Source organism: Macrosteles quadrilineatus, unplaced genomic scaffold (genome assembly GCF_028750875.1).
Source record: "Macrosteles quadrilineatus isolate MER2022 unplaced genomic scaffold, UCM_ALF_1.0 Scaffold_4__1_contigs__length_99947679, whole genome shotgun sequence".
In the NCBI taxonomy this organism is placed as follows: Eukaryota; Metazoa; Arthropoda; class Insecta; order Hemiptera; family Cicadellidae; genus Macrosteles; species Macrosteles quadrilineatus.
Window position 1 is genome coordinate 82,411,858 of NW_026542597.1, and position 21,106 is coordinate 82,432,963.

At 33.5% G+C, this 21,106-nt stretch overlaps 1 protein-coding gene across 2 annotated transcripts in view; it reads left to right on the forward strand.

Moving 5' to 3' along the window:
- The first annotated feature begins 1,252 nt into the window (after window positions 1-1,252).
- Window positions 1,253-21,106, forward strand: part of LOC128993383 (transcription factor GATA-4-like) — an 80,561-nt gene continuing 60,707 nt past the window's right edge. The window contains exons 1-2 of one of the 2 annotated variants that reach the window (XM_054417255.1): window positions 1,253-1,432; window positions 20,402-20,511. In XM_054417255.1, the coding sequence (XP_054273230.1) occupies window positions 20,496-20,511 (16 nt within the window). In that variant the 5' untranslated portion in view covers window positions 1,253-1,432; window positions 20,402-20,495. The remainder of the gene's footprint in view (window positions 1,433-20,401; window positions 20,512-21,106) is intronic. The other variant, XM_054417256.1, reaches the window with a different exon arrangement.

The following is a 21,106-nucleotide window of genomic DNA, read 5'->3' on the forward strand; positions in this document are numbered from 1 at the left end:
TCAAAAAGAGTTGAAATAAAGTCAGTGTACAGTAACTTCAATACTAATTTTACGCATTCAAATCAAATTGCATGTAAGAAGCCTTAGTGAATCCGGATCGAATCATTCATAATGTTATACCTTTGGCTATTAAAAAGGATTTTCTCTGTAACATTCCTTTTCCAACCCTCATACTTAAGAGATTTTCATGGTTGAGGTGTAATATAGCGTATGATCTTTCGTGGATGCGAATGGTGTCTAAGGGTAACTTCTATTAGGGCTTCGCCCCCTTGTGTTTAATTTATTTCTAGAGTTTGATCACAAAGACCACGGTTTCAACTTGAAATGTAAATAAACAGCTGATTCTTAATTTTAATGTCAGATTGTAAACAAAAGACGAAAAAGTTTATGACCATAGATTTTTAATGCTACTTTATTATAATTGTAACCGAAATAAGGATTGTAAATTACACTTAGTGTAGATAAGATAACCCAGTTTATTGTAAATTTGTTAGTGGTTTAATTGAACTAATTAAACAAATCAGGGTACTACATTGTATATGTTTTGACTCGGAAACAAGTTCTGGACCATAATAAAATACAAAAATTGCACACAGCTTGATAATTTTACAAGAGCAAGTCAAATATATGATAAAGATTTTGTATGCTGGCATTATGGTGTTAAAACATACCTATTGTATTAGTTTTTTCTTACCACTCAATGAATTTTTTTTTAAACAGAAACCATAGTTTAACAATTAACATCTTAATATATAAAGTCAATACCATGTCAATATCTTATTATGTATAGTGCATACATCTAAATTGTAAACTTTCAAGTTCAGTAAAAACTAAAACATTACGGCCTGCTAAAATGTTAAGAAAATAATGTAATGTTTGTCCAACAAAGTTACAGTGTAGGTTTTAAACATTAGTTCAAGTATAGCTAGAATTCTCCTTTTTCAAAAAATGTCAAAAATGTTTCGGTAAAATCGAAAACATCTTGAAAGCAGTGTTTTTTAGGTTAGACCAAAATCAAACCCCACTAAATGTTTACGTTCAAATAAAAATCCTCATACTAGTGTTGCATTATCCTTCGCCACGGTTACGTTTCTAGGAATAATTAATATAAAAGTAACCTACTGCTAATGCGGTGGTGGTGGTGGGGGGAACTCCCCTCCCCTCCCTCACTTCACTTCACTACTCCATGGTTGTCAAGCACTCACTGGCACTGGCACTGCTGCGCTCACTGTGCTCTATGCCGACTGACATCTCTCACCTTATCTTGCGGTTGATAAGATTACTTATAGTGTCTTTACGTGGAGTGATAACGGGTTTTATCTAATAATTTCATATCACCTCCCTCAATTAAACCATTATCAAAATAAACAATGCGTTTTCGCCGGTCCGTGTTGTGACGCAGGTGTTTTTACTGCTGGATTCAAGGATTTCGGTAAGTTGTACTTGTTGAAGTAAGGTTAAATTTGGTAGTTTGCGGGTTTTGTAGGTAATTTAAAACTGTGTTGTTGTTGGGGAATGTGTTTATTTATGGTGATTTGTTATGTTAGTCTAATATGAAGTGTTGAACATATTTCCTACTCTATAGTTAAATTTTTGATGATAGGTAAACCTATTTTGTAAGATTAGATTTTCTCCATAGGTTTAGAATCAATGCTTATCAAGTGTGTCAAAGTTAGATTTGGTTTTTAGAACAGAAATCAAAGTTTAGACTAACTTATTTTAAAAGTTTGATAATTGGATCAGTAAACAAACTTTTTGATTGAACCTATATCCATTATGTGTTTACAAAAATAGCTGATATTAGTAGTTTTCATTGCTAATAATTAGATTTGAATCAGCAATACATGTTATTTTTTATTAATGATATAGGTACTAGGTAACTTACTAGCATTTTAAGATTTGTTGTTATTGTTTAAATTGTAAATACAGTAAGCCCATTATGAAACGACAGATTTGTAAATTAAATTTATCATTAGAATGCAATTTCGTCCGCTGTCGTTAATAAAATCAACCTTACAAATAACTGACTCTTAAATAATTTTATGCCGGTAATTTAGTTTATGGAATCTATGTTTCACCTCAAAGATTAACCATAATATAATAGGTATACAATTGTTGAATTTAGCAATTTTACCCCGCATAGACATGGTAATTATTTGGGGAAGGAGGGGAGTGGGTATTTATTTTCTTATAATTAGTATCATATTTTAGTTTATTAGTCATTTGGTTCACCTGCCAATATGTATGCATGCGCACATATAATATATAGACAAAACATATTAAAATCTACTTGAAACTTGTACTTAATTGATCTGCTATGATTTTCTTGTTTATTTATTTTTCTCAATCATCTTATTCAAATTAAATTGTGTTTTCGTATTATTAAAATATGGGTAAGTGGATGTACTGAATTTATAGAGGTAATTATTAGTTTTATGATGTGTGTTTCCTCTTCTATCTGCGAAAATGAGTACAATTGAGCGTACCTCCAGTAGAAACTCAAGGCAAATAAATAACACAAATTTTATTATTACCGCATTGTCTACAACACTTTATACTTAATACGTGTTACTACTCACATATTTTTGTTTGTATGAGAAACCACACGCTTTTAAATCTAGTTGAAGCCAAATATTTCTTCATCTATTTGTTAACATAAAATAAAACTTTTACTCTTTGCATTCTCGCTATAAACATACTCGTTTAGTAGCTACATTATGCAAAATAAACACCGGCAGTAATTTTTTCATGAACGAGTGGGTTTATAGAAAAAATGTCAGGAATAAAAACGTTTTTAAATTGCATGTTCTATCCGAAAACATTATAAAATATAGCGTGTTCCATAAGAAATTTCAAAGTTGGCCGCCATGTTGGAAAATGGCGGCTGGATTTCGAAAATCAAAATCATATTTTTAACTGCCGCAAAAATAAAGGAATGTCCCCCATGTGAAGTTTTTTCTAATTCTTACCGTTTCCGATATCTCTATGGTGGTCCCCTTGAGTTGATCACCCTAAAAAGATGGTAGCATTGACTATATATACCATATACCTGTATATACAGTCAATGATGGTAGTAATGATCTATTTCGATTAGTAACATGTATCATCATCACACCCAGTCATTCACAATTTTCTCCTTGAGCATTAATCGTATAACAACGCTTTATCGTACAAATTTTGTCTGTTTTATTTTAGATCAAATAAGGGTTTGGAAATAAATTGTAAAATTGTATGTTTAGGTGAAAAATAGAGAAACCTCATTTTGAACCTATTTAACACCCCATAAAACCCCTTTCCCATAGTTTGATGACGAGTTCGAATAAACATAAGTGCAACAGAATACTGTTGAATGTACAAATTTTTTTTTAATGAGACCACAACCCCTCAAGTTGTATTCCCTGACACATACATCGATAACCTTTAAATTAAAAAACTTCACCATTGTTTTATTTTATTTTATGAAGCCTTTCGCCAGCTGGGCTGGCGTCATCAGAAACAAAATATCAGTGAAGTTTTTATTATTAACTAGCTGTAACCCGCGGACTTTGCCCCGTTTAACTTCTTAATTTTCAAGATTATCTCGTTCGCATGGCTCAATCACGTCCTGGTTGAAGTTTGTTCGCTACGCTCACTCACCTTTAGGTTGGAGCTCGTTCGCTGCGCTCACTTGCCTTCAGGTTAGCTCGTTCGCTACGCTAACTCGCCTCCAGGTTGAAGTTCGTTCGCTACGCTCACTCACCTTTTGGTTGCAAATTAGCTGTTGTCATAAATGTAAAAGAAATAATAGTGCTGCACCCTGTTGGTAATTTTTGTAACTTTAATGCTATTGAAAATCACAGAACAGAACCAACTTGTTTAATTGAAACAGCTGTTAAGATTCAATAATTTAATTTCTCATAAGGTTAACATGGGAAACTCCAGAGCCACTGGGGCGGAGCCCGAAAGGATTTTTGAAATAAGAATATGCCTATATGTTAATCGGGAATGTGAGCTATCATCATGCCAAATTTCAGCCCAATCCGACCAGTATTTTTCGCGTTCACTTGTCACAAACACACATCCATACATCCATACATCCATACATCCATCCATACATCCATACATCCAAACTTTCTCATTTATAATATTAGTAGGATTTAATTGAAACCAATGTTTCCTATTCTTCATGAAGACATACATAGATATTTGCACGAATATCGTTTTTTGCCTCTGGGGACACCAAAATAAAAAGGTAATCATGTCTTGGATCTAGGTATTTCCTTGCCACCTGCGGTTATAGTTTCTTTCCTTGCTAAAAACAACCGAATCACCTCACATTTTTGTTCAAATATTTTTTTTTAATTCCAGGAATCTAGATAACTTTCAAACAATTCAAATACTTCATTTTGTTTCGAAACCGAAAAGAGCAATATTTGTTGAAAGAGCGTGACAGACAAAAGACGACTAGGAGATCCAGAGATAAAAACTTTTTTAAATATTAATTTTATAACAAAACACGAACCAGGTCCAGGTCATTGACTGTCGGACAGGTTTCATCGTCTATTTTTAATGTAAACATTTTTCAAAGAATTCAAAGACTTCATTTTGCATAAAACCGAAAAGAGAGCAACGATATTTGTTGAAAGAGCGTGTCGGACAAAAGACGACAGGAGATCCAGAGATAAAAACATTTTTTAATATAAATTTTATAACAAAACACGAACGAACGTGTCAGGGTCAATGATCTGTCGGACAGGTTTCGTCTATTTTTTATTTCGCCACATCACTATCGCGAACAATACAGTGCCACCGCCTTCTAGATTTTATTACTTTTTCCAACCGTCATTTCAACGCTATTTCTAGACATGAGTCACGTGGTACGGCCAAAGTCCGGCAGACGGACAGACGGTCTTCACTTGTTTGGTATCAAAGTGCAAAAGAGGTTGAAACTTAGCTTTTGTAAGTTAGGTGTAGCTGAATCTCACTTTAAAATACTACAATATTACTATTTTAACAGATTCCAGATAGTAAGAAAAGATTCAGATAAACGAAATTGACCGAAGACTGCTCTCAGAGTATACTTATGATTTCCCCAAGCAAAGCTTGGTCCCCAGCCTTTACTTATTTCGTTAACGAAAAAAAGATCTTATCGTATCGTTAGCTCGTATTTTGCAATCGATGAGTTGTTTAGTCAACGAGTTGTTTTCCCCGAGCAAAGCTTGGCCCCATGTTTTTTTTATATTTAGTTAACGAAAAGGGTTTTACCTTGTATTTGGAATAGAAGAGTTTTTGTCAACGCGTCAGTTACGTCGAGCAAAGCTCGGTCCCCATGTGCTTTTTACTATTTCGAAAAAAAATCTTTTCTTTTGATCGTATTTTGTAATTGAAGAGTTTTTTTATTCAACGAGCTATTTTCCCCTAGCAAAGCTCGGTCCCCATGCACTGTTTTATTAGGGGTTTATCTGAACATTAGCTCGTATTTGGAATTGTAAATATTTTGTCAACGCGTTTTACGAAACTTGTTCACTAGAAACAAGATCCGGGATTTTCAAACGTTACAAGATTGCTGGACACCGATGTCCTTAGGACAGGATTACCATGTAAAAATACGTAAAACTATATTGAAAGCTGTAATTGCGGCAAACCCGCTAAGCATTTCCTGCTGGGATAACCCTTCATAGATGACACCTCTGCCTATTCATATAACTAGACATTCCAACCCCATATTAAAGTTGTCGCCGGTTTTTTTTATGGACTTGGTTCAAGTGAGCCACTGACAGATAGCGCTGATTTTAATTAATTACTGTCGAATATGCAGACTGTTTAAGTGGAACCTCGATAACAAGTCACCCTTGATTAGAAGTGCTACTTTTAAATTTCCTTGAATTTGTTTTACCCCTACATGTTGTTAAACATTGATAATAGCTCAAACCTTGATAACAAGTCTTTATTTAATCCCCACGAGAGTCTTGTTATCAAGGTCCTACCGAACTGATAGGTAAGCTATAGTATCTTTTAAAGGCGGTGACGTAGATAATAGTATTTTAGACATAGGCACAATCTGTGACTGCCTTATGTTTTTATAATATTGTACAAAATTAGAGACAGCTAATCCATATATAGTATATGGGATGTCTAAAACTCAGTGATAACGCCTACCCCATTGGGGTTAGCTAGAATCATCGATGTATACATGAATGGATGGTTAAAGGTAGAATGTCCTTTTTTCTGCATAATTAAAAAACCCCATATATTCAATTTTCCTTGTGTAATTTAGATCTATCCGTTTGTTAACTTTTTCTGTCGTTTGGTACAGAATCTTCGCTATGAACTGATATTATTTTAAAACAATTACACAATTCAGTTTCCACAGTTTTTTATGTAGGTTTATTTGGCATGTAACAGCTTTAGATAACAAACAAGAGAATACTCAACTAATAGTTTAAAAATCAAATTTCCAGTTTCTATCACTTGTTTGTTTTTGAAGCCCAACTGACATTGAATGGTGATGCCCGAACAGGATGTGCTTCGCATTCTTGTGTTTTCACATTTTTACTAAAATATGCAGCCAATGTATGGCATTGATTCAATGATGCAATGTTTCCACTTGAAAATAAATGTTTTCATTGTGACGCTTTCGTTGAACCTCGATTGAAATTAATTCTTCCAACAAAACTATGTTTATGTAAAATTCTGTTTGAACTGAAGTTTGATCATAGCTTTTATTCTACAATTTTTTGCGTATTACGCGTAGGATACGCAAAGTATTATCAAAGTAACATTTTACAGAATGTTGTTTCACAATGTTTACGTATAAAATAGAATTCCTCCCGTTTAGAAATTAATTTAGGGCTACTTCAATTTCCTTGAATAGGCTACTACTTTTTAGCCCAGGATTGTTTTTCGCATTAGTTCGGGCTATGGCTTGCGGCATTTAAAATCCATTGATGATTGGCGGGATTTTAACCCGGGACCTAAAGGACAGAAGTCTCGCGATCTGCCACTGTCTAGGCTTCTAATGTCACGGGAATAATTCAAACGGAGATGTATTATGTTTCAATTGTATTATTTTACTCAAACAATCGTATTCGCCAAGATCATGCCAGATGGTAATATCTGCAGGGAAATGTCCTTGATTTAGTGACGTCATACGCGTTATCGTAGTTTACATAGATTGTTGAAGTTTGGGTGTTTTCTAAACATGCTTATCAGAACTGTAATTGCTTAATTCCAAAGTCTTGATTAGTTTAATGAAATTTCAGGTTTGAAAGTAGATTACCAAATTCTTTTCTAATTTGATATTTTCTATTTCAGTTTTGGAATGTTTAAAGTTTCGATCCGTAGTCTACCTAGTTGTAGTCTAATTTGAAAAATTTATTTTGATTTCTTCTTGATTATTATTAATTTGGGCCTTGTCTCTGGCTCTCGACACCAAATTAAATGTAAACCGTAGACAGCCTTGTTTACAAAATTGACAATTTTTTTCCAGTTAAAAAGGTTTTGGTTGAGTCATTCTAATTGAAATAAGATAGTTTAGTAAATATCCCAGCATTTGAACACAGGCTCCTTTCACACTATCCAATTTCGCTTTTCCGATTGTTTATCGGAACGTATGTTCACAGCAACGTCTTCCCGATACCCGCGATCTATTTCCCCTTCAATGTAGTTACTTATCACTTCGCTCCTTTCACACAATCCAATTTCGATTCAATACAGTATATCGATTGCTATTGGCCATCCTGATCGTAATTTCAACCGATAAAGTTTAATATTTTATTCAACTTCTCAGTCTGCCAAACCGATTATTTTATAAAGGCTTTATTTCTCCCAGTTTTTACTTTTTGTAACCAGTTTTCCTCGTTAAAATTTTCAAAACTCCTGATTAACTAATTTACTTACTGTCCCAGTGCTAGTTTTCATCTGATTATGTTCCCCAGCCCTGTAACTATAATTTAATTTTCTCCGTTTGAAGTTTCCTTTTCCTGCTGCTGGTTGCTTCCCACAAATATTATTCAGGCCTTTAGTACTACCCTCAATACTACCATGGACTAACACAAGTAGTCCCATTGTAAATTTTGAAGCTCATTTTTCGTGTCTAGTTCATGTCCGGTGACACTGATCGCTAGTGTCGATACAATTAATTTGTTGTGTTCTCAAAGCGTTGTTTTCCTCGAGCAAAGCTCGGTCCTCATGTTATTTTTTTTTTACTATTTAGTTAACGAATAAAGACCTTACCTTACCTTAAGCTCGTATTTGGAATAGAAATGTTTTTGTCAACGTGTTAGTTACTTCGAGCAAAGCTCGGCCCCCATGCGCTTTTTTACTATTTCGATTGGTGATTTATTGTTTGGTTAATTGTAAACAAAACACGACTTCTAAAGTGCACCGGACAGAACTAACATTCAAATTTGCTTCAGCTATAAGAATAAGAAATCTACTAAGTATGATTTATCTATGATACTACTCTTGTATAAATCTCCGTTTAAAGTTTCCCAATTATGTTATTTGCCTTTGTATCAAGTTGCTAGCTTGCTGTTGCTACCCGCGCTCTCTTTCACAGTTACACATGTTTTTCACCGCGACCGCCGACCCCGTGATAACCTAAGTCAGTCCAGCTCATCACTATCTCATCTAATTATTACAGATCCTACTTTATGGTTAGGGTTTATCAGGGTTTCAAGGTCAAAAATCCCCCTCTAGATAAAACGACCCCTCAGAAAAATTACAACTGACGTTTTGAGCATGGAAGCTTTGTCGGATCAAATATGAATAGTTTTGGAGATGGAGTATAGTAACAACAGCTGCTGCAAGTTGTTAGGCTAAATTCACTACATATGAAGCAATGAGAATATTTAAAAGATTTGCAAAATAAGAAGAGTTGTATACAGGCCAAAAATTGTACAAGTAAAAACGTACTTTACATAAGAGAGACGCCCATAAACTTCAGCTGCTTCATAATTTCCACATTTGTAGATTAAAGAGGGATTTTTATTTACAGTTTTAAATTCACACAACAATAACAAAATAATGCTGACCAAATAAGTTTCTGTATGACTATGTTATGATATTTCGGATCTTAAATGAAATAAACTCTCCCTCCAAACTAATAATCGTGTCAATATGCTGATATAAACAGAAAAATGTAAATTTATGACAACCAATTGTTTTCGTTGATCTATGCGTCGTAAAAATTAGTTACAGGTTATGTTGATTATTGTGTTTAGTTTACTAGGATATTATTAAATGGGGTGTAAAATATATATTTGTCGTCATTCCAGCAAAAAAAGCAGTTTTTAATGCATGCGTTGCGGGTCTAAAAAATAATTTTTAGTCTCTAAGGAATAAATCAGCTATTGTAAATTTTGATTGTAGCAATCGTATCGATCGAAATTATTTATCGATTGACTTATTAGGTAGGGTTTTAGCCTATTGTTATCGACTGCTCGACATATCGATGATGTACTGTAATATATGATTGAATCACTTGCTAAACAACCGGCTTCGCTTCGATCGTAACTTGACATCGGGTCAAAAAGAGTCTTCACTTGAGGCCCTAGTGATACTATTATTTTACATATAGGAATTATAAAATAACAACAACATAAAATAGCATACATATTAGCATTATAATAGCATGTGAACGTACAACAATCATTGCAGCCTGCACAACCCCTGAACACGGCGCACACAGCGCGCCTGCGTAGTGGAGAGTATCTGCTTTGCGCAGGCGCTATAGAAATCCTCTAGCTTGCCCGGTCAACATTGGGTTATTTCTTTATTTTAAATACGATATTTTTATTTTCTTAGTATATTATCAAAGTTAAATGTTTAAAAAGTAAGCAATCGTAATGTTCTACGACTTATTTAGTTAAAACCTATCTACTTAAGTCTAAAATCTTAATTACCCTCTTTGGTACTTTCCTGAAGGGAACATTCATTATTATCGATGATTTTTTTCTCGATGTATCGATATTAACAAATTGAAACATGTCAGCTGACAACTACGAAAAATATTGTTCAGTATCAACAAACGTGAATGAAATGAAACTGTTCTAAAAAAATAACCTAACGTAACTAACCAAACCTGCTGTAACATTTAAAATTTCCGTGTTTATAACTTGCCTTTTATATTCAAACACAAACGGAATTTTTTAATGGTACAGCAAGTTTGGTTAGTTATGTAAGGTTAGCTTAGAACAGTTTAATTTCTTAATTCATATAATAGACTATTTTAGCCTAAACAAGATCAGTTACTTGTCAATTTGTAATGGATCGGAAAACAAAAACATCGATATATCGAGAAAAAAATCATCGATAATATTGAATGTTCCCTTTAACAGGAAAGTACCAAATCGTTAAATCTTAATTCTTTCTCAGCTGTGAAATTAAAATAAACATTCTATTCCGTATCTTTGAACATTTTAACGAATTTGCAAGAACGAATGAAATAGGTGGCACAGAAATACCTAGACTGTGTAATACAACGAGTAGTTTTGGTTCCATTTTGATGAAATTTTCATGAATGTGATCTAAATAAACTTGATTGAGTTCGCGACCCAAAATAAGGAAAAATGTCAAAACCCCGTAGAGCCCTGTTCCCATTAAATGGTCTATTTGGTTCGTGAGTACAATGCTACAATAAAGTTACCCATCTCTTCATGTTCGTGCTAAATTTAATCCAAGTCATAAAATTTACTCGAGCTATCGTGTTCACGATAACAAATGCATACATCTAAACAATTTGAACAAATAGTGTTTTCGACCTTTTGAGATATCAATATTATTTTTTAAATCGGTCCCAGGCCCGTCTTACAGTCAGATCTACGGTAATACCTTATTCCCTGTATAGGGAATTAACTAAAATCTAACCCTACTACTGTACTAGGATGATGAATCCCTTATAAGGGAGTATGTTTAATCTATGTCCCCAGCAACGTCTGATCGGAATATGTTCCTCTGTTACATAACAGTTGTGTAATCGTAGTCTAGTTTACATAATGTCTGGGGACGAAATGGTCATCTCGTCATGTTTAATTAGGTTTGGAGAACGTCCATTTTGTAATTATCAATCGAGATTTACCGATTACAATAGAATATATCCGAATAATGCACGATTTCTATGTCAAATTGATTATGTTTTAAAAAAAGTTTTAGTCTATTTTGTAGCGTATTCGAAAATAATATATTTCTCTCTAAATTCTTTTAGCATGTGAACGATATTTTCATGTGAACAAAGGCATTTTTATACAAACTTGTTTGATTGATTTTCTAGCCACTATCTTAGACTATGCCTACACAAAGATAGTAAAGTATGCAGTAGTAGGGTCTACAAAGATAGTATGAATAGTAAAATCACTATCCCTCGTTGAAGGTTTACGCCAGTTTTTTATTTACAGTAGTAGTAGGGTGCTGCCTAAAATATACCAAAGATTTGTATCATGCTTAAGTAAAATGAAACTTTTGTCGTCAATGTCCTATTGCTAAATTATTGTAATAGGGACGCCACCTAGGTGCATATTTTAAATCAAATATGAGTGAAGGATGAATGAATAACGAAGTATGATATTCTGGCTGGCTTTGTTACTGACTAAGATCAGCTGTTTCATTAGCCAGGATCATTCATTAAAATCGCAATAATCAGGGACAGCTGGGTAAATTATCGAACCTTTATAAAGATTGTTTTCTCTGATATAATTATACGTCCTTATGAAATGTCATTTTAAACCCAAAAAAGAAACTTTAACTTCAATTGTTGAACATCTATCCAATAAAAGGCTCATTGAACCATGTAATCTGTTTCTTAAAAATTGGCTAAAACTGGTTCATAGAATAAAGTAGTAGGAGAAAGACACAGTGTTAGTGCCCAATGCAAATTCTAATATTTACTGAAAATCATGACGCAAAATGATATATTACCCAAAAATAAAAATAAAATTAATATTATTTTAAATTTATTTACTCTTTGTTCAACAATCAAGGTGAGCATTTTCATGCCGTATTTATAACCTATGTACTCGACAATTTATAACATAGCTAAGTACAATACGTTTTACATTTTATACAATTTATACTCTCAAATCTATGGCGTCCACAAATGTAGAATCCGGTTTGAAGGAATCGGAAATGGCTTATCAACAATGATAAGATATGATAAGTCCTTGAGAACACCCTTGCTGTCGGTTAGGGCGGATAGAACTGACTGCATACAATTGACTTTTCGAAACTCAGTAATTTTGTATTGTATTCAACCGCTGGCATCGAAAAAGCTTGGAAGATTATTAAAAAATAAAAGCTATTTGATATTACCAATTCTTCATGAATTGGAAGAGGTCTAAAGAGCTAAAATAAGAAACTAGACCTACTAAGAAACGGTATTTTGAATTTAATTAGGGGTTCGAGCTTGAGTTTTTAAATAGGCAATGCGCTTTTTATTTGTAAAGAATGTGAGTTCAGAAAATTAGTGTCTAGATATAAAGCAATGTTATACATTTTTACTTACACTTTAAATATTTATTGATGTTGAAACATATTGGAAGTATGAATAAATATATAAATTTACTCTCTAGAAATTTGTAATACTAGAATAAAATACAATGAACACAATGTGCGGCATTTTAAGTGTATTTAAAAGTGCCTACAAGTAGCCCAGTCAAATGGTGTTTTGAAATGGAAAGTTTTGGTGTAATTGTTTTCTTTTGTTATCTTTATGTTTTTTGGGGTGCTGAATCCAAATTTGAAGTTTTCCAACAAAAATTATATCGGCAAGTATGAAATTTTTTGAAAAATAGGGTGAAAATTGTATTTTTTTCTAGTTTTTGGCTCATAATCCATCGAATAATAATTTTTCCCAAATATCATCCTATACTAAAATAAAGAGCATAAAATTCTCTACGGTTTATGTATTTATAACTTTTATCTACGACAAAGAAGTTTTTATCAAACTAAATTTAAAAGGTCTGCAAAATTCATTGATTTATGAAAAAAGAAAAATTATTTCCGTTATGACTTCTCCAGGTTATAATAGGATGTAAAAGTGTAAAACGTCCCATAAATCTTGTTTTATTTATAAATATTAAACCCTTTTAATTTAAAAATACATGTACACCAACATAATGGTAGATACAAATGACTTTGATTAAGTTAAACTTTTTAATTTCTCCGAGTCTTGGCCAATGGTACCATGATTTCTGCAGAGCAACTTTCAGGTTCTTTTTCACCTAAAACACCTTTCAAAATTTGGATCTTCAGTATGTGTGAATGCTTTACATAAGGCAGACTTGGCCTCTTTCCTCCTGATACCAAAGTCATCGAATAGAGGCATTGGGTACGGGCATAGTTGGTATTTCAAAAAGCCTTCAGGGTTTCTCATCAGACTGCTTGGCAATTGACATTCTGCAAACATAGTAGGCCTAGTTGGATTGATAGGTACGATTAAGGTCATCATGTATTTTAAGGGAATGGATCATTGTTGAAAGTGGCAAAACTCTGTCTTTTCTGTAAAACTTTACCTGTTGAAATTCACTTCCCACGATTGGATTTTAAGCAATGTGGCCAATCTCCGTAGCCCTAATGTTGTATAGCTTAAAAAACAAATAATTTTATATATTGAAGCTTTATTATGCACCTAATAGTAACGGAGAAAAAAAATACATTAAAAATTCCCATGTTATTATTATGAGGAATAAGTAAACTATTATATTTTGCTTGTTATGTATTATGAACATATTTTGATAAAAAGTGGAAAATGTATTCATTTCATACGAAACCATTAACATTTAAAACACTTTTTACCCTCCCTGTTGCAGCAAACCTAAGTACTTGTTAAACCAATGCTATTTAAATGGGGAACAAATTTGATATTTTTAAAGTGATGTTTTAGAGTAAAATTAAATCATGCAAATGAAAATTCGCTTAGTCTGCAGGTTTGCTGCGGCGGGGGTATTTTGTAACTTCTATTAATTACTTTGTAAATGATAATGTACTTGGTATCCATTTTCTGGAAGTAATATAAATGTTAAATATTACATGTTCAATAATTTCTGAATAAAATAACTTTATTTATATTAATATAAATCACTTATCATTGATCCGATTTTCATCACCAGATAGTCAATGCATGCGTAATTTTATGCTCTACAATTCATTTATGATTTGTTTTTTTAGGCTAGGCGGTTTTTTGACGTTTTAGCAAAATCTAAAAAAATAACCCTGAATTTCAAGGTTTTTGTGGTCCCAGGTCAGAAGGTCACCTGGAAAAATGTGACAAACTTCAAATCCCTTTACTTCTATATAAATAGAACGGATTAAAATGATCCCCAGCTTTCCAGGAATTATTTCTGGGTAAAAACCTATGCTACTGGCCTATAATTTAAAAGTTGTAAGCCAAAAACTAGAAATTAAGCATTTTTTTATGAATTAATGTTTTAATTCACATTTGCCGATACATTTTTTGTTGGAAAACATCAGATTCGTGTTCAGGAAACCCAAAAACATGAAATAAGCCATAAAAAACAATTACACCAGAACTTTCCACTTTGAGCCCTTTTTAAACACCATTTGACTGGGCTAAAGGTCCAAACACAGATGAAGTAATATTATATTACTTCATATTTATGTAATATAACACCCAATGCTGCAAATATTACGGTTCAAAATTAATTGCCACTTTTGATTCTCCCCATAAAAATCATGGACTCCGGTTCTGTTTGATCCACTAGTTGACTCTGAGGTTTAACTAAAAAAACAATCCTTGTATTATTCATTACTACCCTATATAGTCCTAAAATAAATACATAAACCTACGTAAAGTTATATATAAATTATATATACACTAGTAGGACATTTTAATTCGGTTAAAACCTAAAACTATGATTTTTTTTAGTTGCAACTTAGAACCACAATTTTTGTTTTCTTCATACTTGGTACATAAAAAGGTGCATTCTTTTAAGCCTGTAATACAGTAGAAATTGTAACTTTTAAATAATTTATAACCTAAAAGTTAATAGATTGGACACAGCCTATAATGCCATCAGTCCTACAACAAGGTTGTATATCAGTTAAATAAAAAAAATCCATGTGGGGTTTGCGAACTACTAATTAGGAATCTATCTTATAACCAGAAGAATACGTTAAAAAACCCTAAAAAATCATAAAATTTTACCCAGTGTAATCAAATAAGTAGTTCTTTATTGTTGCACATGTACACCCTTGTATTGTTTGTTAAGTTGGGTGGTATCTCACAATCAAATACACTTTTATCTATTGTTTGTGCTGACCTGGGAGTAATTGTGTACTCGTGTAGGTCTACGGTGTCTACCACATGTACCGGCGCCGGCGCCAGGAGGATAGCGTCGCGAGGGGGCGTCGACCATGTGTAGGGGTGTATGTACAGTGTGTGCGATAACTATCATACATAGCCACACACAGTGAGGGCTACGCTAACTAAACTTTCGGGGATACACCATTAGCGAAACATTGCATTATTATGTTAAAATAGAATTGATTAAAAATACTTTCGCCACAGCAAACCTGTAGACTAAGTTTTCATTTTTCTGATTGGAGTTTCACTCAAAATCTTTTTTCAAGTTGTTAGATTTAATTCCTATTTAATTATGTAATGTTTTAGTGCTTACTTAGGTTTTCTGCTACAGTGAAGGTAATAAAGTGTGGGTTTTTTAATTAAAACGTTTAAATTAAAAATATTGATAGCTTGGTATGAAATAAATAAATTGACATAATTTTGACAATTTAAAGGACAAGCAAACTGCAACAGTTTACTTATTCTCCATAAGAGGACATGTTGGAAAATTCCTCCATAAACATCCTATACTACCACAATAATAAAGTTAACAAATATTCTATTGGAAATAGACATTGATATGTAAATTTTACAGAAACTGGCTTTGTAAAAAATAACGGAAGTCAAAAATGTTATTATTAACATTTTCATGTTTATCTTATAAAACAAATTACGTTAAATTTGTAAACATACAACATATAAAGTTAATTATTCATCACATACTCATATCAGATCATGATTACAAATTAGGATAATAAAACTATATTACTACTTTTTAACTATTTAAGCTAGGCTATCATTAGTATTTTTATGATCGAAAGCGTGATATTATAAGATAAAGATGTGATTGAGTCACAATGATATTATACTCAGTATTAAATGTTAATTATAGTTGTTTTATGAATGTGATCTTATTTATACAAAACAACCAATTACTGTATTGTTTCTCTGAGCTTCTCCCTGTGCTCTTGGAGTAGAACATGTCGTCATTTAACATCCTCAGTCTGCAGCTATCTATACGAGTATTAATTATGAAAATTAGGAAAATATATGTTGAGTAAAAACTATAAAATTAAAGTAAATAAAACAGTATCATTCGAAACTGGACTTCCTGTTCCTCCCAGCTGATCATGGTCCTGGCTGATGAAACGGATGAATTTGTCTATGATGTAAAGCTACAAGGATCACCACACTTCATTCTCTTTCACCACGCTTATGGATGTGTTGTAATTGAGCAAACACGGTACGACACGCGTGTTTAGTCAGTGTCAGACACGAGTAACACGCCAACACGTGTGTAACACGCTTACAATCCATAACGTTAACGTGTTATTGGAATGTATATTACCTTAGGTTGAATCAGCTATCCTCCTTTGTACAAGTGGTATATAACTACAACAACTTGATTATAATAAAACAATTTTGTATTTAGAATCTCGTAACTCGTATTGTTTTCGTATGAACTAAGCTAATAAACGCTAAAATCTGTGTAAAAAGATTTCTTAAAAAATACCCCTAGATTTTCAAAACTACAATATGTTACTTTATGACTAGTGTAGATACATTTTACGATGATTGACTTGCAAAATAGTATACAAGGTTTCTAGTCCGGAAAATAGGGGGATTACCATACGTGTACGGTAAACTCATTTTGGACGAGTGTAGTACGATATATATCGCCATACTACTCTTAACCAATCTAACAATGAAAAAAACTGTACAAATCCGTTATACATTTCCACCGACTTGGAATTAACAATCACTACTCAAACCTTATAAGAGAGGCTATGTTTTCGTTTATTGATTCGTCCACTTAATGCCAATTATTATAATCAGCTGGTGTCCGGTAAAAATTTATTACAGGACAGTAGCATATTATTAGTCCCCCCTTTGATTATGGAGGCGGCAAACAGCTGTGTTCGGACTAATATTATGTTTGGAAAGTCTATTAAAACTGTGCAGTGTGGCGAAAAACTATTTCAACATTACAACGCATTGTTCAAGGAAAAGCGTATATCTTTAAATTGTTGAGAAATTTACATAACATACTTACATACTTATATATAATCGAATAAAATAAAATATGAAGTAATAAATTAAGATAGTTTAGTAAAATGGAGACATTTTAATCTCTAGTGAAGGGTATTTGAAAGGGGGTGGATGCCCGAAAACATGTTTACCAAGAAACGAAAACAAGCTTTAGTCATATCAGATCTGAGGTCTGGAGAGAGGAAAAACTAATTTGCAAAATCAAATCAGTTTCTTTTTGACACCTCTTGGGTGACTTCTCAAAATTTACTCAATCCCAATATTTTTCGGGTGAGTAGGTTATAATTGAACACATATGATAATGTCATATGTTGTACTTTCTGAATGAAAGTAAATCATCCATTAATTAGCAAAGAAAACCAACATTATTCTTGTATACTTCAATGTGTAAAATACATGAACTGTACTGCAATCCTACTAATATTATAAATGAGAAAGTTTGGATGTATGGATGTATGGATGTATGTTTGTGACAAGTGAACGCGAAAAATACTGGTCGGATTGGGCTGAAATTTGGCATGATGATAGCTCACATTCCCGATTAACATATAGGCATATTCTTATTTCAAAAATCCTTTCGGGCTCCGCCCCAGTGGCTCTGGAGTTTCCCATGTTAACCTTATGAGAAATGAAATTATTGAATCTTAACAGCTGTTTCAATTAAACAAGTTGGTTCTGTTCTGTAATGTTCAATAGCATTAAAGTTACAAAAATTACCAACATGGTGCAGCACTATTATTTCTTTTACATTTATGACAACAGCTAATTTGCAACCAAAAGGTGAGTGAGCGTAGCGAACGAACTTCAACCTGGAGGCGAGTTAGCGTAGCGAACGAGCTAACCTGAAGGCAAGTGAGCGCAGCGAACGCGCTCCAACCTAAAGGTGAGTGATCGTAGCGAACGAGCTCCAACCTAAAGGTGAGTGAGCGTAGCGAACGAGCTCCAACCTAAAGGTGAGTGAGCGTAGCGAACAAACTTCAACCAGGACGTGATTGAGCCATGCGAACGAGATAATCTTGAAAATTAAGAAGTTAAACGGGGCAAAGCCCGCGGGTTACAGCTAGTATTACATACTTCCATTCTACGACTATACTTCACTATTTTACCATCAGTAGATTTCTCATCCTTATGGATCTTCTGAAGACAATTTTATTGTTTGTTCCGATGCACTGTTTATAATTTGTTTCTTGTTATTTTAGTAATTTAACACCTCGTTTAACCAAATAAAACGATCTAATCATAAACAATAACTCATCTTCTAAATCGTGAAATTAACCCCATAAATAAAATAAACAAAATTTCGTCAACACTATCGATCAGTGTCACCGGACATGAACTAGACACGAAAACGAGCTTCAAAATTTACAATGGGATGGTAAGTCTACTTGTGTAGGTTAGTCTATGAAAACTCTCACTTCTCTTTCGCTAAAAAACTACATACAACTGAACATTTGATGAAGCAAATTTTTAAGGCATTGGAAAACAAGCCATCGCATTGAAAAAAAAAACACTATTGAACCCCCAAAATATTTATCTGAAGACTTAAATGCAATCAACTTTTGAATTTGTTGTCCATGAGAATCATATAGTCCACTATTAATCATTGAAGTTGTACATCTTCTTTATATTGTATACTGTAAATCTGATCTCATAAATTACTTGAAAACACATCTCCAGACATATTTAGATGTCCCACTAATGAACTAAAGCTGGGACCACGTAGGTTTGCAGTTGGTGACAGCCAATCACAAGACAAGGCTAGTGCGACGTTGCCACTATCCCCTTTGACAAAACTAATTAAAATATACTAAGCAATATTTTCAAATCAGCTGGTATTATTAGATTTGACAACACCGCACGGTTCTCATTGATTTATTCAAAACCATATGGTAAACAGGCTCCTCCCTCAACTGCAAACTTACGTGGTCCAGACTGAACAGTAATATTCTAGTCAATGTATTTATTATTTGCACAATGATCACTAGTCATCAATCATTTAGTAGCAACTCAGCATTTACTGTATGTTAGTTATTTAATTGTATTGTAACCTTGATACCTTATTATTAGCCCTCTTGCACACATGTACCATATTACTCTCTTAAGTCAATATTCACTGTATTTTTGTTACCGTTTGTTGAATAAATAAAATAAATAAAGACCGTCTACAACACACACTGAACAACTTTAAACATTTAAAGGTCCTTACGCTTGTGGGTTTCTGACCTAAAAAGAACTGGACCCAAAACGCAACCCTGACGGACACCTTTGACAAATGGTGTTAATGTCTCTCGCACCACCGTCACTTCGAAGGCGTTAATGGTCCTTAGCTCCAAACAAATTATTGACGCCGTCGAATTCCAGCGTAATTTATTGACTGGGTTTGCGTCAATTTGGACTATTTATGACGTTAGGGTTGATTAAGCGGGGGCGGGTTGTAGGGGTAGTTTGTCTTGCCGCGCCGTGCGGTCTGACCAAAACATTCCGGGGCAAGTGAAGAGTTTGATTTTTAGGGAATATAGGGTAATTTACTGGGTAGTTACTTTATGAGCAAATGCCGAAAGTTATTTCTAAATTATCAAATAAGTCCCTCGTCGATTCCCTCTTTCATTAAAACTAGGAATTTATGGGTAGATAATGTATACACAGTACAAAGTTTGATTTTTTCCAAAAGTTATTTAAAAATAGTTTTCAATTGTTGAAGTTGAGAGTACGCAAACCAAACCATCATCCCTTTGTGATATTAATGATATACCTTAACATCACAAAATATTATAAAACCAACTGTGGATCAATATTATAAAATATATGTGAACAAATATTTTAAATTCATTTGAGTCGATTAAGTTGTTGGAAAACCGATACCATGAAACTTAACGTTGGGCCTTCTGTGTACGACTTACTGTGTACGACTAAGAAAGAAATCTTAGAAAACTCTTGGCACATTGGGAAAGGAAACACAATAGAAGTTACTGCATGGGAAGTCCCCAAAGGTGCATTTATGGTTTAGACTATTAGTTGAAAAAATATTTTCATCTATATATTTAATTTAAAACATCAATATTGTTTTTGTTTTAGGTAAAGCTCAATCAACAAGTGTTGGAGAGTTGTCTAACTGATTCATCAACCCCAGAAGGGGAACGTGAAGGATAACAGAATTGCCATTGAAAAGATGAGGCAATCTACAGGTAGGCTCAAACCTAATCCAACATAAGTTAGCCTCACCTAGTGTAACCATAGACAAACAAAATTAATATGGACTGTCAGCCGTGCAGTGGTTACCATGGCTACCACATGTTCTGGCGCATACTTACCACGTTGTGATCGTTGTGTAGTTACGTAACGCTAGGCCGTAACTACATGGCGCTCCCAGCGGTGTACGCCAGAACCTATGGTAACCGCAGCACAGCTGATGTTAAGTTCTATCACCTAATAATTTTCTTTAGCCTTTGTTTAGAACAGCTGATGTTTAAAAAATGATTCAAACTGTATAAATAAATATTATTGATTTCTGTTCTTCTTGAAAACATGACTTATTTTATTTCTCTCTTAATATTTCATTTTTATTCACAAACACTCCACAGCTGACGTATATTTAATTCTTTTTGTCTATGGTGTAACCAAGCCTAGCCTAACCTAACCAACTACACGTCTTAATGAATGATGTCATTTCGATCCACGCACGGGCGCTTAGTCTATGTGGACGGGTATTTGTATACTAATACCAATGTAATACCCACAATGCAAGGTTAAAAGAGGCCACCAACCTCTTAAAAAAAATTA